Raw genomic sequence first — 17,966 nt, 5'->3', positions numbered from 1 at the left:
TTCAAACACGCATAACTCATATAAAACACATAATTTTCACGCAGATATCTGCAATTAAATAAATTAAACTTCTCGTGTTCCATTCACGATTTTATTTATTTTAACTTACGTTTCAAAAGCAACTGATTGGCTTTATCATAAGAGTTGCTAATTTACTGAATATTTGAGTGAATAAGGAAAGTGTTCACTTAATTTGCAACATTAGTGTAACTCATGATGATTAAGGTAGTGCCTTTGAAACATTAACTAAAACACAGATGGAATACAAAAAACGTAATGTATTTAATTACATATAACTCATATTTACCACTCATGTACAATTGACACCAACGGAGACAGCAATTCAAAAGGTTTAGCTGCAATCCAATATAAATAAAAACATTATCATGTAGTAACACTACAGTGGTAATAGGGTAATACAAAGATGGTTGTTATCAGTGAGATTTTGTACCTAGGATTTTAATATACTCCAGTCTAGTATATATTATATATGAACAAAGTTTGGAATCGAATTTATCCAATGGACATAAAATTCTTGTATATCAAATTTAATGAAAAGGAAAGAGAGACTATCAACCAGCCAGAAATTAATTAGCAACGATACAGTAGTAGGGCCAGTTTGTACAAGTTTCAATTCACAGCTGGGATAAGTCTAATCGGATCTCGAAGTTTTAACTACTTTAAACTCTAATTATTTAATAAAACTACACAAATCCACTCTCAGAGGCAGCAGGAAGTCTGCAAACGAATATCATGCTATTCTTACGACTTTAACTACTACAAGTCGTGAAATCGAATAACAAAGCAAAGTGATGCTCTCTGTGATAGTGCACAAATTCTAATGGAAAGAGATAATTATGTGGAATCTTTAGTGTTTACTGACGATGAGGTTTACAGACCCAAAGTATGTGTGACGAAAAACCCCTTATTCTATGTACAGATGGTGATCAGAAAAAAGGAAACACCTGTAGTTGGCAACACGTCAGATGTATGGGTTGGCAGTGGTGTCGTGGCGCCCGCAGCGCCGGACCGCTGGTGGTGGTGTTAGGTCGGTCTTCATACTACGTTAGGCGCAGTGGAACAGCAGTGTCCAGTGGCTGCAGCAGACGGAGGTAGTGTAAAATGGGAGACCTCTCAGATTTTCAAAGAGAGCAAATTGTTGGTGCTCGGTTATGTGGAGTGAGTGTGACGGCAGTGGCTACTGTGTTAGGTGTGTCGCGTAGGACAGTGTTGAAGGTGATGACGGCCTACACAACACACGGGAAAACCACATCGGGGAAGCGGAACAGTGGGCGGAAGAAAATCACGAGTGACAGGTCACGCCGGGTATTAAAGCGCATTGTCACGTAGAACCGACGTGCTACTGCGGAGCAAGTCACGGAGGAACTCAATCAGCACCTCCCCCACCCTGTTTCGACAATCACAGTCCACCGCGAATTACATGACATGAACTTACGGTGTCGTGTTGCACGGGCCAAACCGATCATCAGGGACCATAACGCTTTCGCATGCCCAAAATGGTGCCGCGACCATGCAACTTGGACCGTTGAGGACTGGAAACGTGTGATATGGTCGGATGAGTCATCCTTCACCCTATTCCCAACCACGGGCCGTGTTTATGTGTGGAGAACGCCCAAAGAAGCTTATGATCTGTAGTGTCTCCGCCCAACTGTGAAACATGGCGGCGGCTCGGTGATGCTGTGGGCCGCCATATCATGGTTTTCATTGGGTCCTGTGGTCACACTTAGCGGACGAATCACTGCCAACGATTATGTCGCAATTTTAGGAGACCAATTGCATCCTATGGTCCGGATGTTGTTTCCGGACAATGACGCCATCTTCCAGGATGATAATGTACCCATTCACACAGTTGGCGTTGTTGCAGCGTGGTTTGAGGAATATCGGGATGAAGTTCAACACCTCCCCTGGCCCGCCCAATCCCCAGATCTCAACATCATTGAACATCTGTGGTCCGTCTTGGAAACACGACTCCGGCGACGATTTCCACCTCCATCCTCTCTCACAGAACTGGCCGATGCCCTGCACGAGGAATGGTGTAAAATTCCACTTGTTACCATTCACGACCTCTATGCCTCCATCCCACGTCGCATCAAGGCTGTTCTGAAGGCGAAAGGTGGCCCGACACCACATTAATCTGGTAAGTTGCAATTTCGTTCAGGTGTTTCCATTTTTCTGATCACTATCTGTAGAACACAGGTACGATATTTCTAAAATGAGTATGGACTACAATCAATCTTTAAGAAAGATTACACTTTCAGTAAACGAAACGGTCATGGAATTAGTACATGTACACACTACACCAGTAGCTTCTGCCGCAGTGAAAGGAGAACATTTGTGGTTAAACCATCCAACAGGACAGCACACGCTCACGTTTTCAGAACGAAATCAGAAATGAGGCCACTAATCGGCTCTCAAATAGATGGATTGCCTGTACTGGTAGTAATTATAGTTTTATTATTATTGGCCTCTCCGTTCCCATATCTAATGCCATTTGATTTTGTACAGTGGGCATTCGCTAAAGACAGTTTACGTGTCACCCTTACTATGTTTGGGCTGTAAATGTATATCATAAACAATTGTAACAATCGTTCATGATCCAAAGCAACGCTTCTGGCAAGAGTTCAACTCACGAGCAGGTAATTTCGAGTTGCCAAGAAGGTTACTGAACATATGTGATATGCTGCAACACGTTTCTAATTTTCTCCTTCTTTTAGAAATTAGTGTCAATTTAATGTACGGTATCTTAAAGTTTATTACATGTGTACTACATATGTTTCAAATCGGAAACATTATTTATTTACACTATTCCTTTATTTTACAAGCACGTTAATTATTCAAGTTTGGTATTTAACATTAAGTTAATTTTACATTAACCACAAAGAATTAAGTGAAAGAACCTTACCTATTTCCTTCCCAACTTCGGACTCGAAGAGTTCCAGATTCTGTATCTTTCAACATTACTATGTGAGAAACACCTAACTCTTGACACGTCTCCTGTATATCCTCTAGACTCTGAAATAAAGTTCAAAACTTATATGATGGAGAAAAAAAAAAAAAAAAAAAAAAAGCTGACCACCGTATCATATTTTTATATACATATGGGGAAGCTCGCCTGATTCACAGATCAATGTCAAGTTCACATGAATTAATCTGCGATTAATTACCTAAACTGAATAGGAGCTTAGCTCGAATCACTGGCTCATGATTTAACATTGGAACATACAGCTTTTATTATTATTATTATTTTCTTTTTCTTTTAAGTACTTGAGACTTTTGATAAACTGGTTTTCTTCAATGATCTTCAAGGGGTAAACCGCAAGATATGGCAATGATAAATATTGAATGATAGACTTCCAATACGAAAGATAGTCTGGATATTCAAGAATATGTAAATTGATGTTATTATTGTACAAAACTTTACGACTACTCTTTACCATCGATTTGTACGAGTGTGGAGCAGTACTTCAAATTAGATTTTAACTTTCTGCGAGTTGGAAAAGGTGCATATCATTAACATATACTAAAAATTGGAGATAGCTTCTTTGTTTTTCTTTGAATTTTATATAAGGATGAACCCCCCCCCCTTCGACTTCCCCCTTCGCCAGACAAAAGGGAATGAGTATTTTTTCAATACGACTGTACCTGAAAAACTACCATTATTACATTTTCCCACATGCAATAAACCCTCCATTTAAATGACTAATTGAGACGAAAGAGTGTTCGTAAAATCGGGCGGGAATTGTGTTGGACAATATTTAAAATTAGATATTACAGTTGGAATTGTTCTTATAAAGTAAAGGAAGGTGGGTGAAAAAAGCATTATGTATACTTATCACTGCCATATTACAATCCCATCTGCCACTGTGTCTTTTAAAAATCAGGTCGAAATTTTTGACTCAACAGTTTCTTTCTCCAACTATATTTAATACAGTACTCAAATTTTGCCCGTTAAATCAGAAGCGCGTTGATTCGAGGTCCATTAAATTAAAGGATTATTCTATTTGATTTTTCCCTGCAGGCATGGTGGCTCAGTGGTGGGTGTATTTATCTCTGGAACGAAGGGACTCTCATTTTATAGGTACGTTTCCCACCGTAATATCATAATTCTACAAACTATATTCGTAGAAATAGTCAATCCATAGTCAAACCATAGTCAATCGCTTACATTTATCACCTATTGCATTTAACTTAAATAGTGTGCGCGCGGACGTCAAAATTTTATTTTATAATTTTTCTCTATCGACTAAAACTATTTACTTACTTGAATGGTATCCATGATAGAACTCTTGATACCAGCAGCCCAGAGATCCCGAGCAATGTGAGCTTTTTCTTTTATCATCAAACGATGACCCACAGAACATACGACTACATCCACTGCTGACTGGCGTTCAGCATTCTCGTCATCCTGAAGAGCAGATACAATTTTATCCAAAGATATGCTAATACCCGCTGCTGATTGCATTACTTCCTTTGCAACCATACCAGTCAGCTCCAACTCTTGCCTGAAAAATAAAAAAAATAACCTCTCTTGAATAAGTTACAATTGCAACATTTTACACTATCAATAAAACAGAACGATTAATCTTTTAATGCTTTTTCTCAAAATTTTACGAATTCGTTGGGTTGTTTGACGCGATCATGTACAGCTGCTAATTATCATATCGTAATGAGTATGAAGACTTAAAATACATGTATTTTGAATACGTATTACACACGATTTCGTGTGATTAACAAAAGTACATAAATAAATAAATAAATACGAAATATACACAACCTCCTGGCTTCTGGCTCAGGAAACCTGTTTACGTGAGTTAAATTCACTGAATTTTCCGAACCCTGTTCTTCCCGAAATCACCGCTAAATGAATTTTCCTGAAGTTGAGAAGTACCGCTGCTAAACAACTTTTTCACACCAGTCACATTTCTTCATAGTCACTCGGAAAAATCGTTAAGCCTATCTGAAATGCACTTTCATACAGTCAACTCTAAATGTTGCTTCCCAAAGTCGAGACCTACCTAAATTGCTTTCACACAGCCGAAAACAGTTAGGTTTGCGTTATTTGAAGAAAAAAAATCGTCAAGTAATGAAAAGAATGAAACGAAAAGAGCTCAGTTTATGCTATTGATGTTCTATAATCTAAGCATGATTATATGTGGCCCATAACCATCTTCAGATGAAAGCAGTGGAGAAAACTTGGCTGAAATAGGTTCTACAGTTTTTGAGTTCAGTAAACATCTCCCATATTTTTATATTATATTATATTATATTATATTATATTATATATATATATATATATATATATATATATATATATATATATATATATATAAAATTTTTGGTGTTTATATAATAGTACGTAGTCGCTTCTAGAAGCGTAATCTAAAAGCTCTAGGCGCCTTATGCTATGCCGGGAAACTTTTGAGGTAATGCAACAACGCCCAATTTCAATTTATTTATAATAGGGAACCTGAATGAAATGTGTTTGATTTAAATGCGAATACGATACTTTATTGACATTAAATTGCAACAATGGTAACAATTATAAAATCTGCTAAATAATTTTTTATTTGTTCCACTACCACTTCTAGCGCCGACCAGCCATCTATTCTACAGCACAGTCATTTCCAAGAAATTTTACACACTTATCTTTCTTTTGCATGCACTCTACGAGTACTTGTATTGGTAGGTAAAGTCAGTGACAAAAAATTGATGGTTCAAAATCACACAGACAGTTCAACCTTTTCCCACTTCAACTCTCAATTCGGTCGGAATTGTTGGTATCTATGCTCTCTTGTGTTTCTAGCTTTCTCCTCTACTTCGTAGTAATCATCATATGGGGCTACTATTGCAGTACTACGTGGCAACGCTATATTAACACATTGTGACACTGAAGCATACAATTTCCTATCGCCGATTTTTGCATATTTTTATATAGAATGGCTATATCCCATAGCAACACATTACTGCTTCGGAACCATGTTATCAGATTGAAAAAAGTTAATGAATAAATGGTTATGGTTTAATAGGGGTGTCCGTAGAGAGGCCATTTGTCTCTGTTATGGTAATCCCAATGGTTGACAGAGTTTGTTCATTAAATATTCAAAATAGAACTTCTAAAAAATATAGTTCTAACACAAACAATTTTACAGTTAGTTTTAATCTCTTACTTTGCAGAACTTCAGTTTAAACAAAAGTTCCACAAAATACGAGATTAAAAATAACTATAAAATTAAAACACAGGTCGCGGAAAGACTAAACTATTAAATAAAATATAGAATATATGATAAGGAAGTACGTCAAAAATAGTAATAACAAAAAAACCTAACACGAATAAAAATTTTTAAAAAGTAAAACCTCAGAGCACGATGACTATTCCAATCTCATGGACAAAACCAAGAATACAGTCAATTCAGATTACGAAAAGGACACTTGTGAGTTGGATATAATGGTAATCTCAACATCAAGAAGTTGCAAAGGGTGCACTCTGCATTGCGGCAGGAACTGGCATTGGTGAATCGCAAGGGTGTGCTGTTCCTGCACGACAATATCAAGCCACATGTGGGAAAGAGGACTTGGAAGACCCTTCAGGAACTTGGCTGGGAGACACTGTGTCATGCAATACATTCACCGGACCTTGCACCACCTGTTTCATTTTCTTTATAATCACCTCCATGGGAGATCATTCGCAAATGAGAGAGATCTGCGGAACGTACTCATGGATTTCTCTGCACCCATGACTGCCGAATTTTAGCACCGGGGTATTGTGCAGCTGCCTGAATGTTGGCAAAAGGTGTTGGATGCTGATGTAGATTACTTCGAAACCTAAAGAAACGCACAGTCCACTGTATTGCTTTTTGTTTATTACTGCTCTAGAACGGCAAGAACTTTTTTGGTTACCTTGCATCATCACAAGAAATCAAGAGTAGTACTACGCACTCGGAAAGTACACGCATTAATCATTTGCTCACAGAGAGGAACCGTTCAATATATCCTGGACTTTATAGTCACCCTTCATAACCTTGTATACAGATTGTTATAAGAATAATGGGAACACCTGGAGTTGGGAACACGCCAGATGTTTGAGTTGGTATCAGTCGAGCAACGACTAGTTGTTGGTAATGGTGTGTTACGACAAACTTCGCACTATGTTAGGAGCAGAAGAACGGAAGTGTGTACTACAATGAACACATGGAGAGTGTAAAATGGGCGACCACTTTGGTTTCCATTGTTGGCGCTCGGTTATGTATGAACGTGACGAAAGTGGGAAGTGTATTGGGTGTGTCGCGAGGGACAGCGTCCAAGGTGATAATGGCCTACAAATCTCCGGTAAAACCAGATCAGTGAAGAGGAACAGTGGTTAGAAGAAAACCCTCTGACAGGTCACGCCCAACATTATAGCGGATTGTCACTCAGAATTGTCATGCCACTGCGGTGCAAGTGACGGATGAACTCAAGCAGCATCTTCCACAGCCTGTGTTGACAGTAAAGTGCACCGTAAACTGTATGACATGGACATACGGGGTCGGGTTGTAGGTGCTCTGGATCCTAACACTTTAGCATGACGCTAATGGTGAGCGAACACGCAACATGGACTGCTGATGACCGGAAACGTATCATATGATTAGATACGTCATCGTTTAGCTTGTTTTAAACCACGAGTCGTGTTTACTTCTTGCGGTTGCCCGAAGAAGCGTATGATCCGCAGTGTCTTCGCTCAACCACACGATATGGTGGCGATTCTATGATACTGTGGACCGCAATATCCTTACTTTCAGTGGGTTTTGTACTGATGCTTACGGAAAATTTGTCACTTGCTCAACTGTGAAATAGTTGAGAAAGATAAATAAGCAAATCGTCCTATCATGTGGCATTAATAGAAAAACCGCGCTGGAAATCCAGGTTCAATTAACGGTAGGAGCTCATTGGTTTGGATCCAACGTTAAGCTGTAGATCTGTCTTATATAGACTCAGTGCTGAATGGGACGCTAAACTCCAACTCAACCAATTAGTTAGAAAACTGAACATGCATCGTGTTATTGCAAAATTCGTTCCATGGTTGCTAAGAAATGAACAAAAAGAAACACTTATGGAAATCTCAGAATATTTTTTTTTTAATTGTGTAAGCGTAGATATAGCTTCTTGAGAAATATCATAACAGGTAACGGGACTTGGGTCTATGGCTATGACGTTGAAACAAAAGGACAGTCATCCCAACGGATGGGAAAATATTTGCCAAGACCCAAGAAAAGTACGTAAAAGTCGACCAAAATTGGGCGGTGTTACGCAACAACCAGTCAACCCACAAAATTAAAAAAAAAATGAGAACCCTGCTGGAGGGTTCGAACATATGTAAGGAACATACTAAAAAATCCTGGAAACGTGTTTGCGATTGGTCTGCCATCTATAAAGGGAAAAGTCAACCCACATACGTTAATATCTTATGGGATCGAGAAACCTATAACTGCAATTTCTCCAAAACTGACTTGTGGGTTGAATGGTTGTTGCATAACACCGCCCAATTAACGTGATGTTTATTGTTTTCGTCGATTTTTGAGGTGTTGTTCCTTATGAATACGTCCCACGTGGAAAGTGATAAGGTATTTGAGGGAGGTTGTGAGGATAAACAGATAGGAAGCCTTAAAAAAAGAAAAAAAGAAAGAAAAAAGAAAAAGAAAAACGAAATATGAATGCTGCATGATGAAAACGGTCCTAGCCATTCGGCGCTCATTACGAAGCTTTTGGCAAGAACAATAGGATTGTTGTACCCTAACCACCCTACTCACCTAATTTGGCACCTGCAAACTTCTTTCTATTACCCAAATTGAAATTCACTCTGAAGGGTCGCCGTTTCCAATCCATGAAGAGGGAGCAAAAAAAATTCACTACGACACTTCCAGACTATTTTAAAAATGAGTTTCAGGATGTGTTCCAGTAATAGAAAACATGCTGGGAACGATGTACTGATAGTGGAAGAAACTATTTTAAGAGAATAAATATGAATAATTGTCATAAACGTTACCTAACATTATATTTAGAAAGCTCGGTTTCTTTCTCGACAGACCTCATATGTTTCACGAAGTAATTGTAGAATAATTTTATTTGAAAATTCACCTCATTCTTGACTGATTTACTTGCAAGCAGTGGGGTTTGTGAGAAAACCTCAAATTACATATATACAATAGTGTATTAAAATCGAACTATGTTTTAACCACATTTACTTAAATAAGGAAACGTTAAGTTGTAAAGGAAATTATTCCGTTTTACCCGCCTATTCTTGACCAATTTCGAGCACAATCAATAGGGATGATCGGGAACTCCTAAAGAAAATACACACCATGTTTTTGTCAAAATTGAATAATTTAGTTTATAGTGGAAATTTCTTTTGTTATCATATAAATCAAAACTTGTTTGTTTTACCCTCTTATTTTTCAAGGGTTCTAATTACAAACAGCTGTCTTATTTTCCTAAGTTGTAGGAAGCCACACACGGTACCAAGTTTTCCTGAAGTTGAATATATGGTAAAAGTTATCGTGAAGCGGACAGATACACACATGTCGGTTGAGTCGAATGGTGGCAGTAGATTACGTTTCAATTGCACATCTTCTTTATATCTACTAGCTTCAATAAACTCAGCCGCTATTGCTCTACATTTAAGTAGTGCTCATTGTCTGGTGGTTCGATGCTGGGACATGTAAATTTGTGACGGACAATATCGTGTCCGTGGGTTTGTCTGAGGTTCTCCTGTTTCCTCTCACATTCTCATTCCATCAATTCCACCATTTTTCAACTACCTCTATAAAAATTGTTGCGGAAGTACCACAGGATTCTGAAACATGGATATTTGGATAGGGCACATACTAGTTCCTAAGTGGTCTTGACCCGACTACGATAGGTCCTATAGTTTTGGAGCTATGGACTTTTAAAATTCATTTTTTCATGTTTTCGGCAGGCTATAACTCCGAAAGGAAGCATTTGTGCATCCATGTTGGTGTATACTTTTTGTCTTGTCTTGGTGTCAGGAATCAACTCACAGGGTGATTCTTTATAGAGCTTACAACTTCAATCAGTTATAGTTCTTTATTGGAACCACATACAGGCTTGGTTTATATGTCATTATACTGCAAAAAAACTTGACAAATCCATTTGGCTCAATGTGTGCACCTGCGGTCATCCTGGAGACATCCCAACGAAAGTCGATTTCTTGCCAAACCTTAGCCAGCATTTCGGGGTAACGTCTTATATAGTGCTTTTTTACGTGACGGGAGAGGCAATTAAAATTTATTTAGCAATGCTATTTTAAAGTGGCCATTTCTCTGGGTGACAAATCAATATACAAAATAGTACAAAATCTAGTACCACAAAAAAGAACACTCAAATTTATTCCTTCGTTTATTTGATTCCTACAGAAAGGTTGAAATGCAGAGCTATTTAAAATGGACTTTCTTTGCTTTTCTTCTGATTGCTACAAAATTGAACGTCACTCAAATTTATTCCTTAGTTTATTTGAGTAGTACAAAATGGTATAAAGTGGTGAGCTAGTTAAAATGGACCTTCTTTGATTTTCTTCTCATTGGTACAGATAAAATAGATTACCCAAATATATTCCTTCGTTTATTTGAGTGGTACAGAAATATTGAGCTAGTTAAAATGGACCTTCTTCACTTTTTTTCGTGTTGGTACAAACCTAAATGGGCCACCCAAATTTATTCCTTCGTTTATTTGATTAGTACAAAATGTAAATTCTTTCCTTTTTTCTGCTTGTTGCAAAACTGAATAGTTCACACTAATTTATTCCTTCATTTATTTGAGTATTACAAAATGATATGAAAATATGAGTTAGTTAAAATGAAACTTCTTCGCTTTTTGTGGTCAGTACAAATTTATTCCTTTGTTTGTTTACATAGTTCAAAAAGGTATAGGCATTCTGAGCTACATAAAATGGCATTTCTCGTTGGTACAAAATTGAATAGGTCATTCAATTTATCCCTTTGTTTATTTAAATAGTACAAGATGATTTAAACTACTCAGCTAATTAAAATGGCATTTCTCGTTGGTACAAAACTGAACACACCACTCAAATTTATTGCTTCATTTTGTTTGAGTAGCACAAAAAGGTATAACATGCTGAGCTAGTTAAAATGGTCTTTCTTCGGTTTTTCTGGTTAGTACAAATTTATTCCTCTGTTTATTTGTGTAGCACAAAATTATTAGTTAGTTAAATGGTATTTGTTTGCTTTTTCTGTTTGGTACAAATTTATCCCTTCGTTTGTTTAATACTACAAAAAATGTATAAAATCCTAAGCCAGTTAAAAATGGTCCTTCCTCGCTTTTTTTCACGTTGGTACAAAAAGTAGAACACCCATATTTATTCTTTCGTTTATTTGAGTAGTGCAAAAGGTACAGAAATACTAAGTACTTTTTTGCTTTCTTCTAGTTAGTACTAATTTATTCCTTTGTTTAAATATTACAAAATGGTATAAAATACTCAGCTAGTTAAAATGACCCTTCTTTGCTTTTCTTCTGATAGGTCACTCAAATATATTCCCTCGTTTACTTGAGTAGTACAAAATGGTAAAAAATACTCAGCTAGTTAAAATGGCCCTATTTTACTTTTTCTGGTTGGTACAAATATATTCCTTCCTTTATTTGCGTAGTACAAAAGTTATAAAATTCTCAGTTAGTTAAAATAGCGTTTCTTAGATTTTTTCTCGTTAATACAAAACTAAATAAGCCAATCATCAAGCTTATTCCTTCTTCGCTTTTTTCTCCATAGTACAAAACTGAATAGGTCACAAATTTATCCGTCGCTCTGTTTACAAATTATTAAGGGTTAAATATTTGACCTTTGACCTCGATGGTCAGTACTTTTGGGATATGCAGTAGTTGATGACCTATTAATAAATGTGGAAACAGCACCTCGATACGTTGCTCCGTTTATGAGTTATTCGGATTTAAATATTTGACCTTTGACCTCGGTGGTCGGTATTTTTGGGACATGTAGTAGTTGGTGACCTATTACTAAATGTGGAAAAACCCTATCAATATGTTGCTCCGCTTGCGAGTTTATCGGGTTTAAATATTTAACCTTTGACCTCGATGGTCAGTTCTTTTGGTACATGTAGTAGTTCATGAACTGTTTCTAAATGTGGAAACAGCACCTCAATACGTTGCTCCGTTCACGAGTTATTCGAGTTTAATTATTTGACCTTTTACCTCCATGGTCAGCACTTTTGGGGGATGTAGTAGTTGATAACCTATTATTAAATGTGGAAACACGATCTCAATACGTTGCTCCGTTTACGAGTTATTTGAGTTTAATTATTTGACCTTTTACCTCCATGGTCAGCACTTTTGGGACATGTAGTAGTTGATGACCTACTACTAAATGTTGAAATAGCACCTCAATACGTTGCTCCGTTTACGAGTTATTCGTGTTTAAATATTTAACTTTTGACCTCGATGGTTAGTACTTTTGGGGTATGTAGTAGTTGATGACCTATTACTAAATGTCGAAACATCACCTCAATACGTTGCTCCGTTTGCGACTTTATCGAGTTTAAATATTTAACCTTTGACCTCGATGGTCAGTACTTTTGGTACATGTAGTAGTTCATGAACTGTTTCTAAATGTGGAAACAGCACCTCAATACGTTGCTCCGTTTACAAGTTATTCGAGTTTAATTATTTGACCTTTTATCTCCATGGGCAGCACTTTTGGGACATGTAGTAGTTGATGACCTATTACTAAATGTGGAAACACCATCTCAATACGTTGTTCTGTTTGCGAGTTATTCGGGTTTAATTATTTGACCTTTTACCTTCATGGTCAGCATTTTTGGAACATGTAGTAGTTGATGACCTATTACTAAATGTGGAAATAGCACCTCAATACGTTGCTCCGTTTACGAGTTATTCGGGATTACATTTTTTACTTTTGACCTCGATGGTTAGTACTTTTGGGACATGTAGCACTGGATGAATGCTTGTGTAATTTCTGCTATATTACATAGGGGTTGATAAAAGGGAACTGTATTGAAGAGTACACTGCTGTATTGGTTCATATTCTCTGCTGTATTAAAAAGGTATTAAAAATAGGCCATACTCTTTTATTAGCTCTGGTACGTGCTCGTATTGTTATGTAATTACTGCTATGTTAAAATAGGGGCTGAAAAATATGTTCATTGTCTAAAGTAATTTCTGCTATGTTAAAATAGGGGGTCGTAAAAGGGAACGAGTACATCCCCATTATTCTCTGTTATGTTAGTAGTATTTGCTATGTTACATAGGAGTGCGTTCGCAGTCTATGTGCTCATAGTCTTGTGTAATTTTTGCTATGTTAAAATAAGCGGTGAAAAAAGTTCTCATAAAAGTAAACGAATACACTCCTGCTACTGGTTCATAGTCTTATGTATTCTCTGCTGTATCAAATAGGGGTTGTAATCTATGCTATGTTAAACAGTGGTTAAAAAATAGCCCATACTCTTTTATTAGCTCTGCTATGTTCGTAGTCTCTGTTTCCATTGCATTAAGTAATTTCTGCTATGTTAAAATAGGGGTTGAAAAAAGTGGCCATAAAAGAGAACGAATACACCCCTGTTTTGTTAGTAGTCTTTACTATGTTACATAGGTGTTGGAAAATGTGTTCATTGTCTGCTATGTTCGTAGTCTCTGTGTAATTCTGGTATGTTAAAATAGGGGTTGAAAAAGGTAATCATAAAAGGGAACGAGTACACCCCCATTATTCTCTGCTATGTGTTCATAGTATTATGTATTCTATGCTATGTTAAAATAGGAGTTCAAACAACTGGTCATAAAAGAGAACGAATACACCCTTAAAGGGAATGAGTTCTACGGGCGATGTTCAATTCTCCATAGCTGGGCAATACGTGTGACATCTTACATAGGGGCTGAAAAAAGGGGTCATAAAAGGAAACGAATACACCCCTAAAATGGGCTCGTAAAAGGGAACGAATACACCCCTATAACGGAGAAGTCAATTTCTCGACTCGTACCTGGGTCGTCTGACATCGCGTATCAGGCGGCACTGGGAAAGTCGTTCTTTGCTTCAGGCGGGACTGACGAAATGGGTACGAGCTCAGTGGCGTAGGCCCTTTTTTTCCTCTACTATGGATCAACAATTGTTGATAATGGTATGAATGCGTTTCAAATATAAATAACCTTCACAACTATACTCATGTGATCCCAGTTTTCATTCTTGATATTTGAGTATTTGAGATTAAGAAATAAACGCTTATATCCTGTTCTTAGAGATCATGTGCTTAAGCCGGTAGCTGTGCGAATTTCTAGAAACAAAGAGAGTTAAACTAAAATTTACTGTTCCTGGGTATAACTGGATAAAATTTACTGTTATGTCTGGGTATAACAAATGGTTCTGCGAACTCGAAATATTTTAACAACCGGTTCTAGTGAACCGATCCGAATCGCTATAAGTGCTGAAGCCTGAATAGATGAATATTGTGCATTGAAAGTGATGGGAGGCAGTTTGAAATGTTTGTAAGTATAATAAAGATTGCCAAGTCACCTAGCGTCTTTTATTTCTTCATAAATTGGGGAAAGCGACTTTGCGCCCACCCTATATATACAGGGTGTTCATTTATTATGTAGCCAAAATCCATTGGTGAAATCCTCACACCTAAACAATTAAAAAAAAAAAAACTCCATATGAACATAAGGCGAAAAACGCGTGATTTCAAAGTTACGAGATGCCAAAATCGAGAAAATTGTAATTTTGAGGCTGCCTAGCTCGAAAACTATAAGAGATATCAAATGCGGATAAAGAACTATTAGAGGAACTAGTACATTGTCTATCTAAATACGTATGTTTCAGAGATTGGTTGTACCGGCGAACATGCTTTTAGAGAGACAGGTAGAAGAGCGGAACCTATACCGCAGCTCCCTCTATAAAATCCGTTGCGCCGATACGTCCTAACTCTGAAACATGGTTATTTAGATAGACAGTATACTAGTTCCTTTAATAGTTCTTTAACCGCCTTTGATATATCTCATAGTTTCGAGCTAGGCAGCCTCAAAATTACAATTTTTTCGATTTCGGCATTTTGTAACTTTGAAACAACGCGTTTTTCGCCTTATGTTCATATGGACTTTTTAAATCGTTTAGGTTTGAGAATTTTACGTGGATTTTGGGTACGTAATAAATGAACACCCTGTATAAAGACGATATCATATTGTTATTGGCGTTCTGTTATGGCCTTAGGGTAATAAAATCTTTGCACTCGTACACCATACTTACAGTAACATGATTCAGCGATTATATTGCACAGACAACCAGCCATCACTTTAGTTCACAGGACTTCCTACGAGCTAAGTCATTATAAATCTCAAATATAATTATCTTCCTGTGTTTTTCTGTTATTTTCATTCATTTATATATTTTTTTAAAGGGCGGATCCATGTATACTGCTATTAACTAATCTTTTACGATGTTCATTAATTTCATTGTTCCGAATCACCTTCAGAGGTTTATCGTTTCTATATGAACCTCCCTGTATAACTAGCACATTATTCTTAGTGCCTAATTCTTTTGTTATCTGAAACTAAACTTAACTTCTAAACTTTATGCCAATGAACGGCTATGTTCACCCACATTATTTTGATTTTGCGGTTTTTGGCTGACAGGAGTTCGCAAACCTCTTAATTTAAGTAGTTTCATGATACTGGGACAACCTCGTAAGTTTGTGTCCCCACGGGATTCGAACCTGGAACCACGTACACTACCTATCCGACAACAAAGAAACATATACCGTTGCTTGTTACATCAGCTTTACTCCATTTGTTATAAGAACGCACTAGCTTAACTTTCTCCCCATATTTTCTTGACTGTACTGTAATAATAGGAAATAATGGCGAATGTGATCTTAACTTTTAAACTACTCCAAGAATCCAGGAAGTAATGAAGTTTCACTTACGCCCACAATTACACTGCGTTTTACGTAATCTGGTGAACAGAGCCAATCATATCGACAAAATAGATTCTTCAAAACTCGGACGCATGTTCGTGGCGCACTGCTTTTCACAGATTGCGAGGGCGGTCGTTTATTTTTAGACAACAATCAAGGCTGTACCAATTCAGGAGTCAAGAAAGAGTTTCTAGAAAAGCTTCACAATGAATTGGTAAGCAAATAATACCAAAACCATGAAAGCGAAATCATGGTTTTACTTTGCACGCACTTAAGTGGCCAAGAGTGTCAATACAAAAATTTTGTTGTTAGGAAATCCCCACGTAAAAGCGCACGCGCTACACCACTAAAACAGAAGCTGCAGTTGCGTTTTAACACAACAAGTGGTTGAAAAGCAGCACCAGTTACTTTTTAGGAGTTATTTCTGAGCACCAGGTGCGGGTGTACCAGCGACCAGAATATCATCCGCATAAAAGGTAGGGATTATGAAACTCTGTTATGAAATTTTCTTTTTGAGAAACATTTGAGTAAAAATGGTAATTAAACATAATTTGGATTATCACTACATCAGTTCTCTTCCAGTATTGTAGAACTGAGTGTTAACTATTAATTGCGGGAAGCGTTTGGTAACAAACATTCATAGATCCTGTGCCTCAGTACGCACTAAGTTTACTTTCATAGTGTTGAAGAAAATTACCACTTTTCGCACGTAAATACTACTTAAAAAGGACATTCTTATTTCCAGCGTAAAGTTAGATGGCTAAGAGATTATGTAAAAGTTCTGCCTTGCTTCTTCCTTTCTTAGGTTCTATTATTAAAACATAATTTCAGTAAAGTACGAAATAGTATTCACATGAGTCCCCCCTGCTGGTCTGGTGGCTAGCACGTGCGCCTTTCGTGCACGGAGTCCCGGGACTGATTCCTGGTGGGAGAGCACAGAGCGCATTACAGTGGTTCAGATTCCATCTTAAACTTAGTTTCATATCTTATATAGTCACGGTGCTGAAATGAGGCGCTAAACTGCAACCAACTTTCGTATAATTATCAGTTGAGTCTACTCGAATGCACCTGTACCCAGAAGCATCATTCATAAGAAGTAGGGAGGGAAGATAAATGGGTGCTTTCGGTTTAATGAATGCTTAATGCGCGTGGTTCTGGGGCTTGAATTCCAGTGGGGGCTTAAATTCTAGAATTTGTAATGTTTATATACCATCAGAATTCAATTACGGAGTTAGGTTAAGAGATAGCAAACTCTGATTTTGAAAGTCGCAAATAGGATTGGAAAAGGATGTACTGACTACATATTTCTGACCACGCTAGTGAAAGTACAGCATCCAACGAAAGCCCTATTACAGATGAAAAAACAGACAGGTTTTTAAGTATGCTTGATAGAATTACAAATCTTAATATTATTTGCGTTTGTCTAAAAAATAGTGCAGAATATGGCCAGTCTCCAGTGGTGAAGATTATGGAAAACCTTATAGAACGGGTGACTAATGAAAATGACTATTACAAAATAATTGGTGGAATGATGATGTGGAAGGAGGCGGGACAATCCCGTGACAACCCGTGGCCACAACTGGCCTTGGATCGATCCAGAGAAGAGCATTCTACCACTGAGCAACCGTGTCCCCCTATGGAGTAAATGAGGCAGCTATATTTCTAATTATTTGTGAAACCAGAGATTTTGACCCCGACTACTGTAGTCTAAATGTTGTTGGAAGTAGATTTTATTATAAAGCAGTGAATATTTGGATTCTAGTTTTGAACATCTTAATAATAATAATAATAATAATAATAATAATAATAATAATAATAATAATAATAATAATAATTTGTTTATATATATGTACATCATAATGATTCGTGATTTTTGTTTTGTGTCTTTGGAACTAATTACGAAAGATGATCCCAATGTTGTTGAAGCGAGATTCGAACCCTTATTCGGAATATTATCAAAAGTGTCGCTCTCCATACAGGCCTTCAACGTGAAACCGTGCACATGAA

The 17,966-nt window shown here is 37.2% G+C and overlaps 1 protein-coding gene across 2 annotated transcripts in view; it reads right to left on the bottom strand.

Moving 5' to 3' along the window:
* Gcn2 (eukaryotic translation initiation factor 2 alpha kinase Gcn2) overlaps positions 1-17,966 on the bottom strand; it is a 239,244-nt gene that overhangs the window by 18,748 nt on the left and 202,530 nt on the right. For both annotated transcript variants that reach the window (XM_081730836.1, XM_081730837.1), the window contains 2 exons: positions 4,283-4,523; positions 2,924-3,033 (listed from right to left, as the gene is read on the bottom strand). In XM_081730836.1, the coding sequence (XP_081586962.1) occupies positions 2,924-3,033; positions 4,283-4,523 (351 nt within the window). The remainder of the gene's footprint in view (positions 1-2,923; positions 3,034-4,282; positions 4,524-17,966) is intronic.

Source organism: Thermobia domestica, chromosome 11 (genome assembly GCF_964235325.1).
Source record: "Thermobia domestica chromosome 11, izTheDome1.hap1.1, whole genome shotgun sequence".
Taxonomy (NCBI): Eukaryota; Metazoa; Arthropoda; class Insecta; order Zygentoma; family Lepismatidae; genus Thermobia; species Thermobia domestica.
Note: the sequence above shows the minus strand (reverse complement) of the source record. Positions and strands in the feature narration are given on the sequence as shown.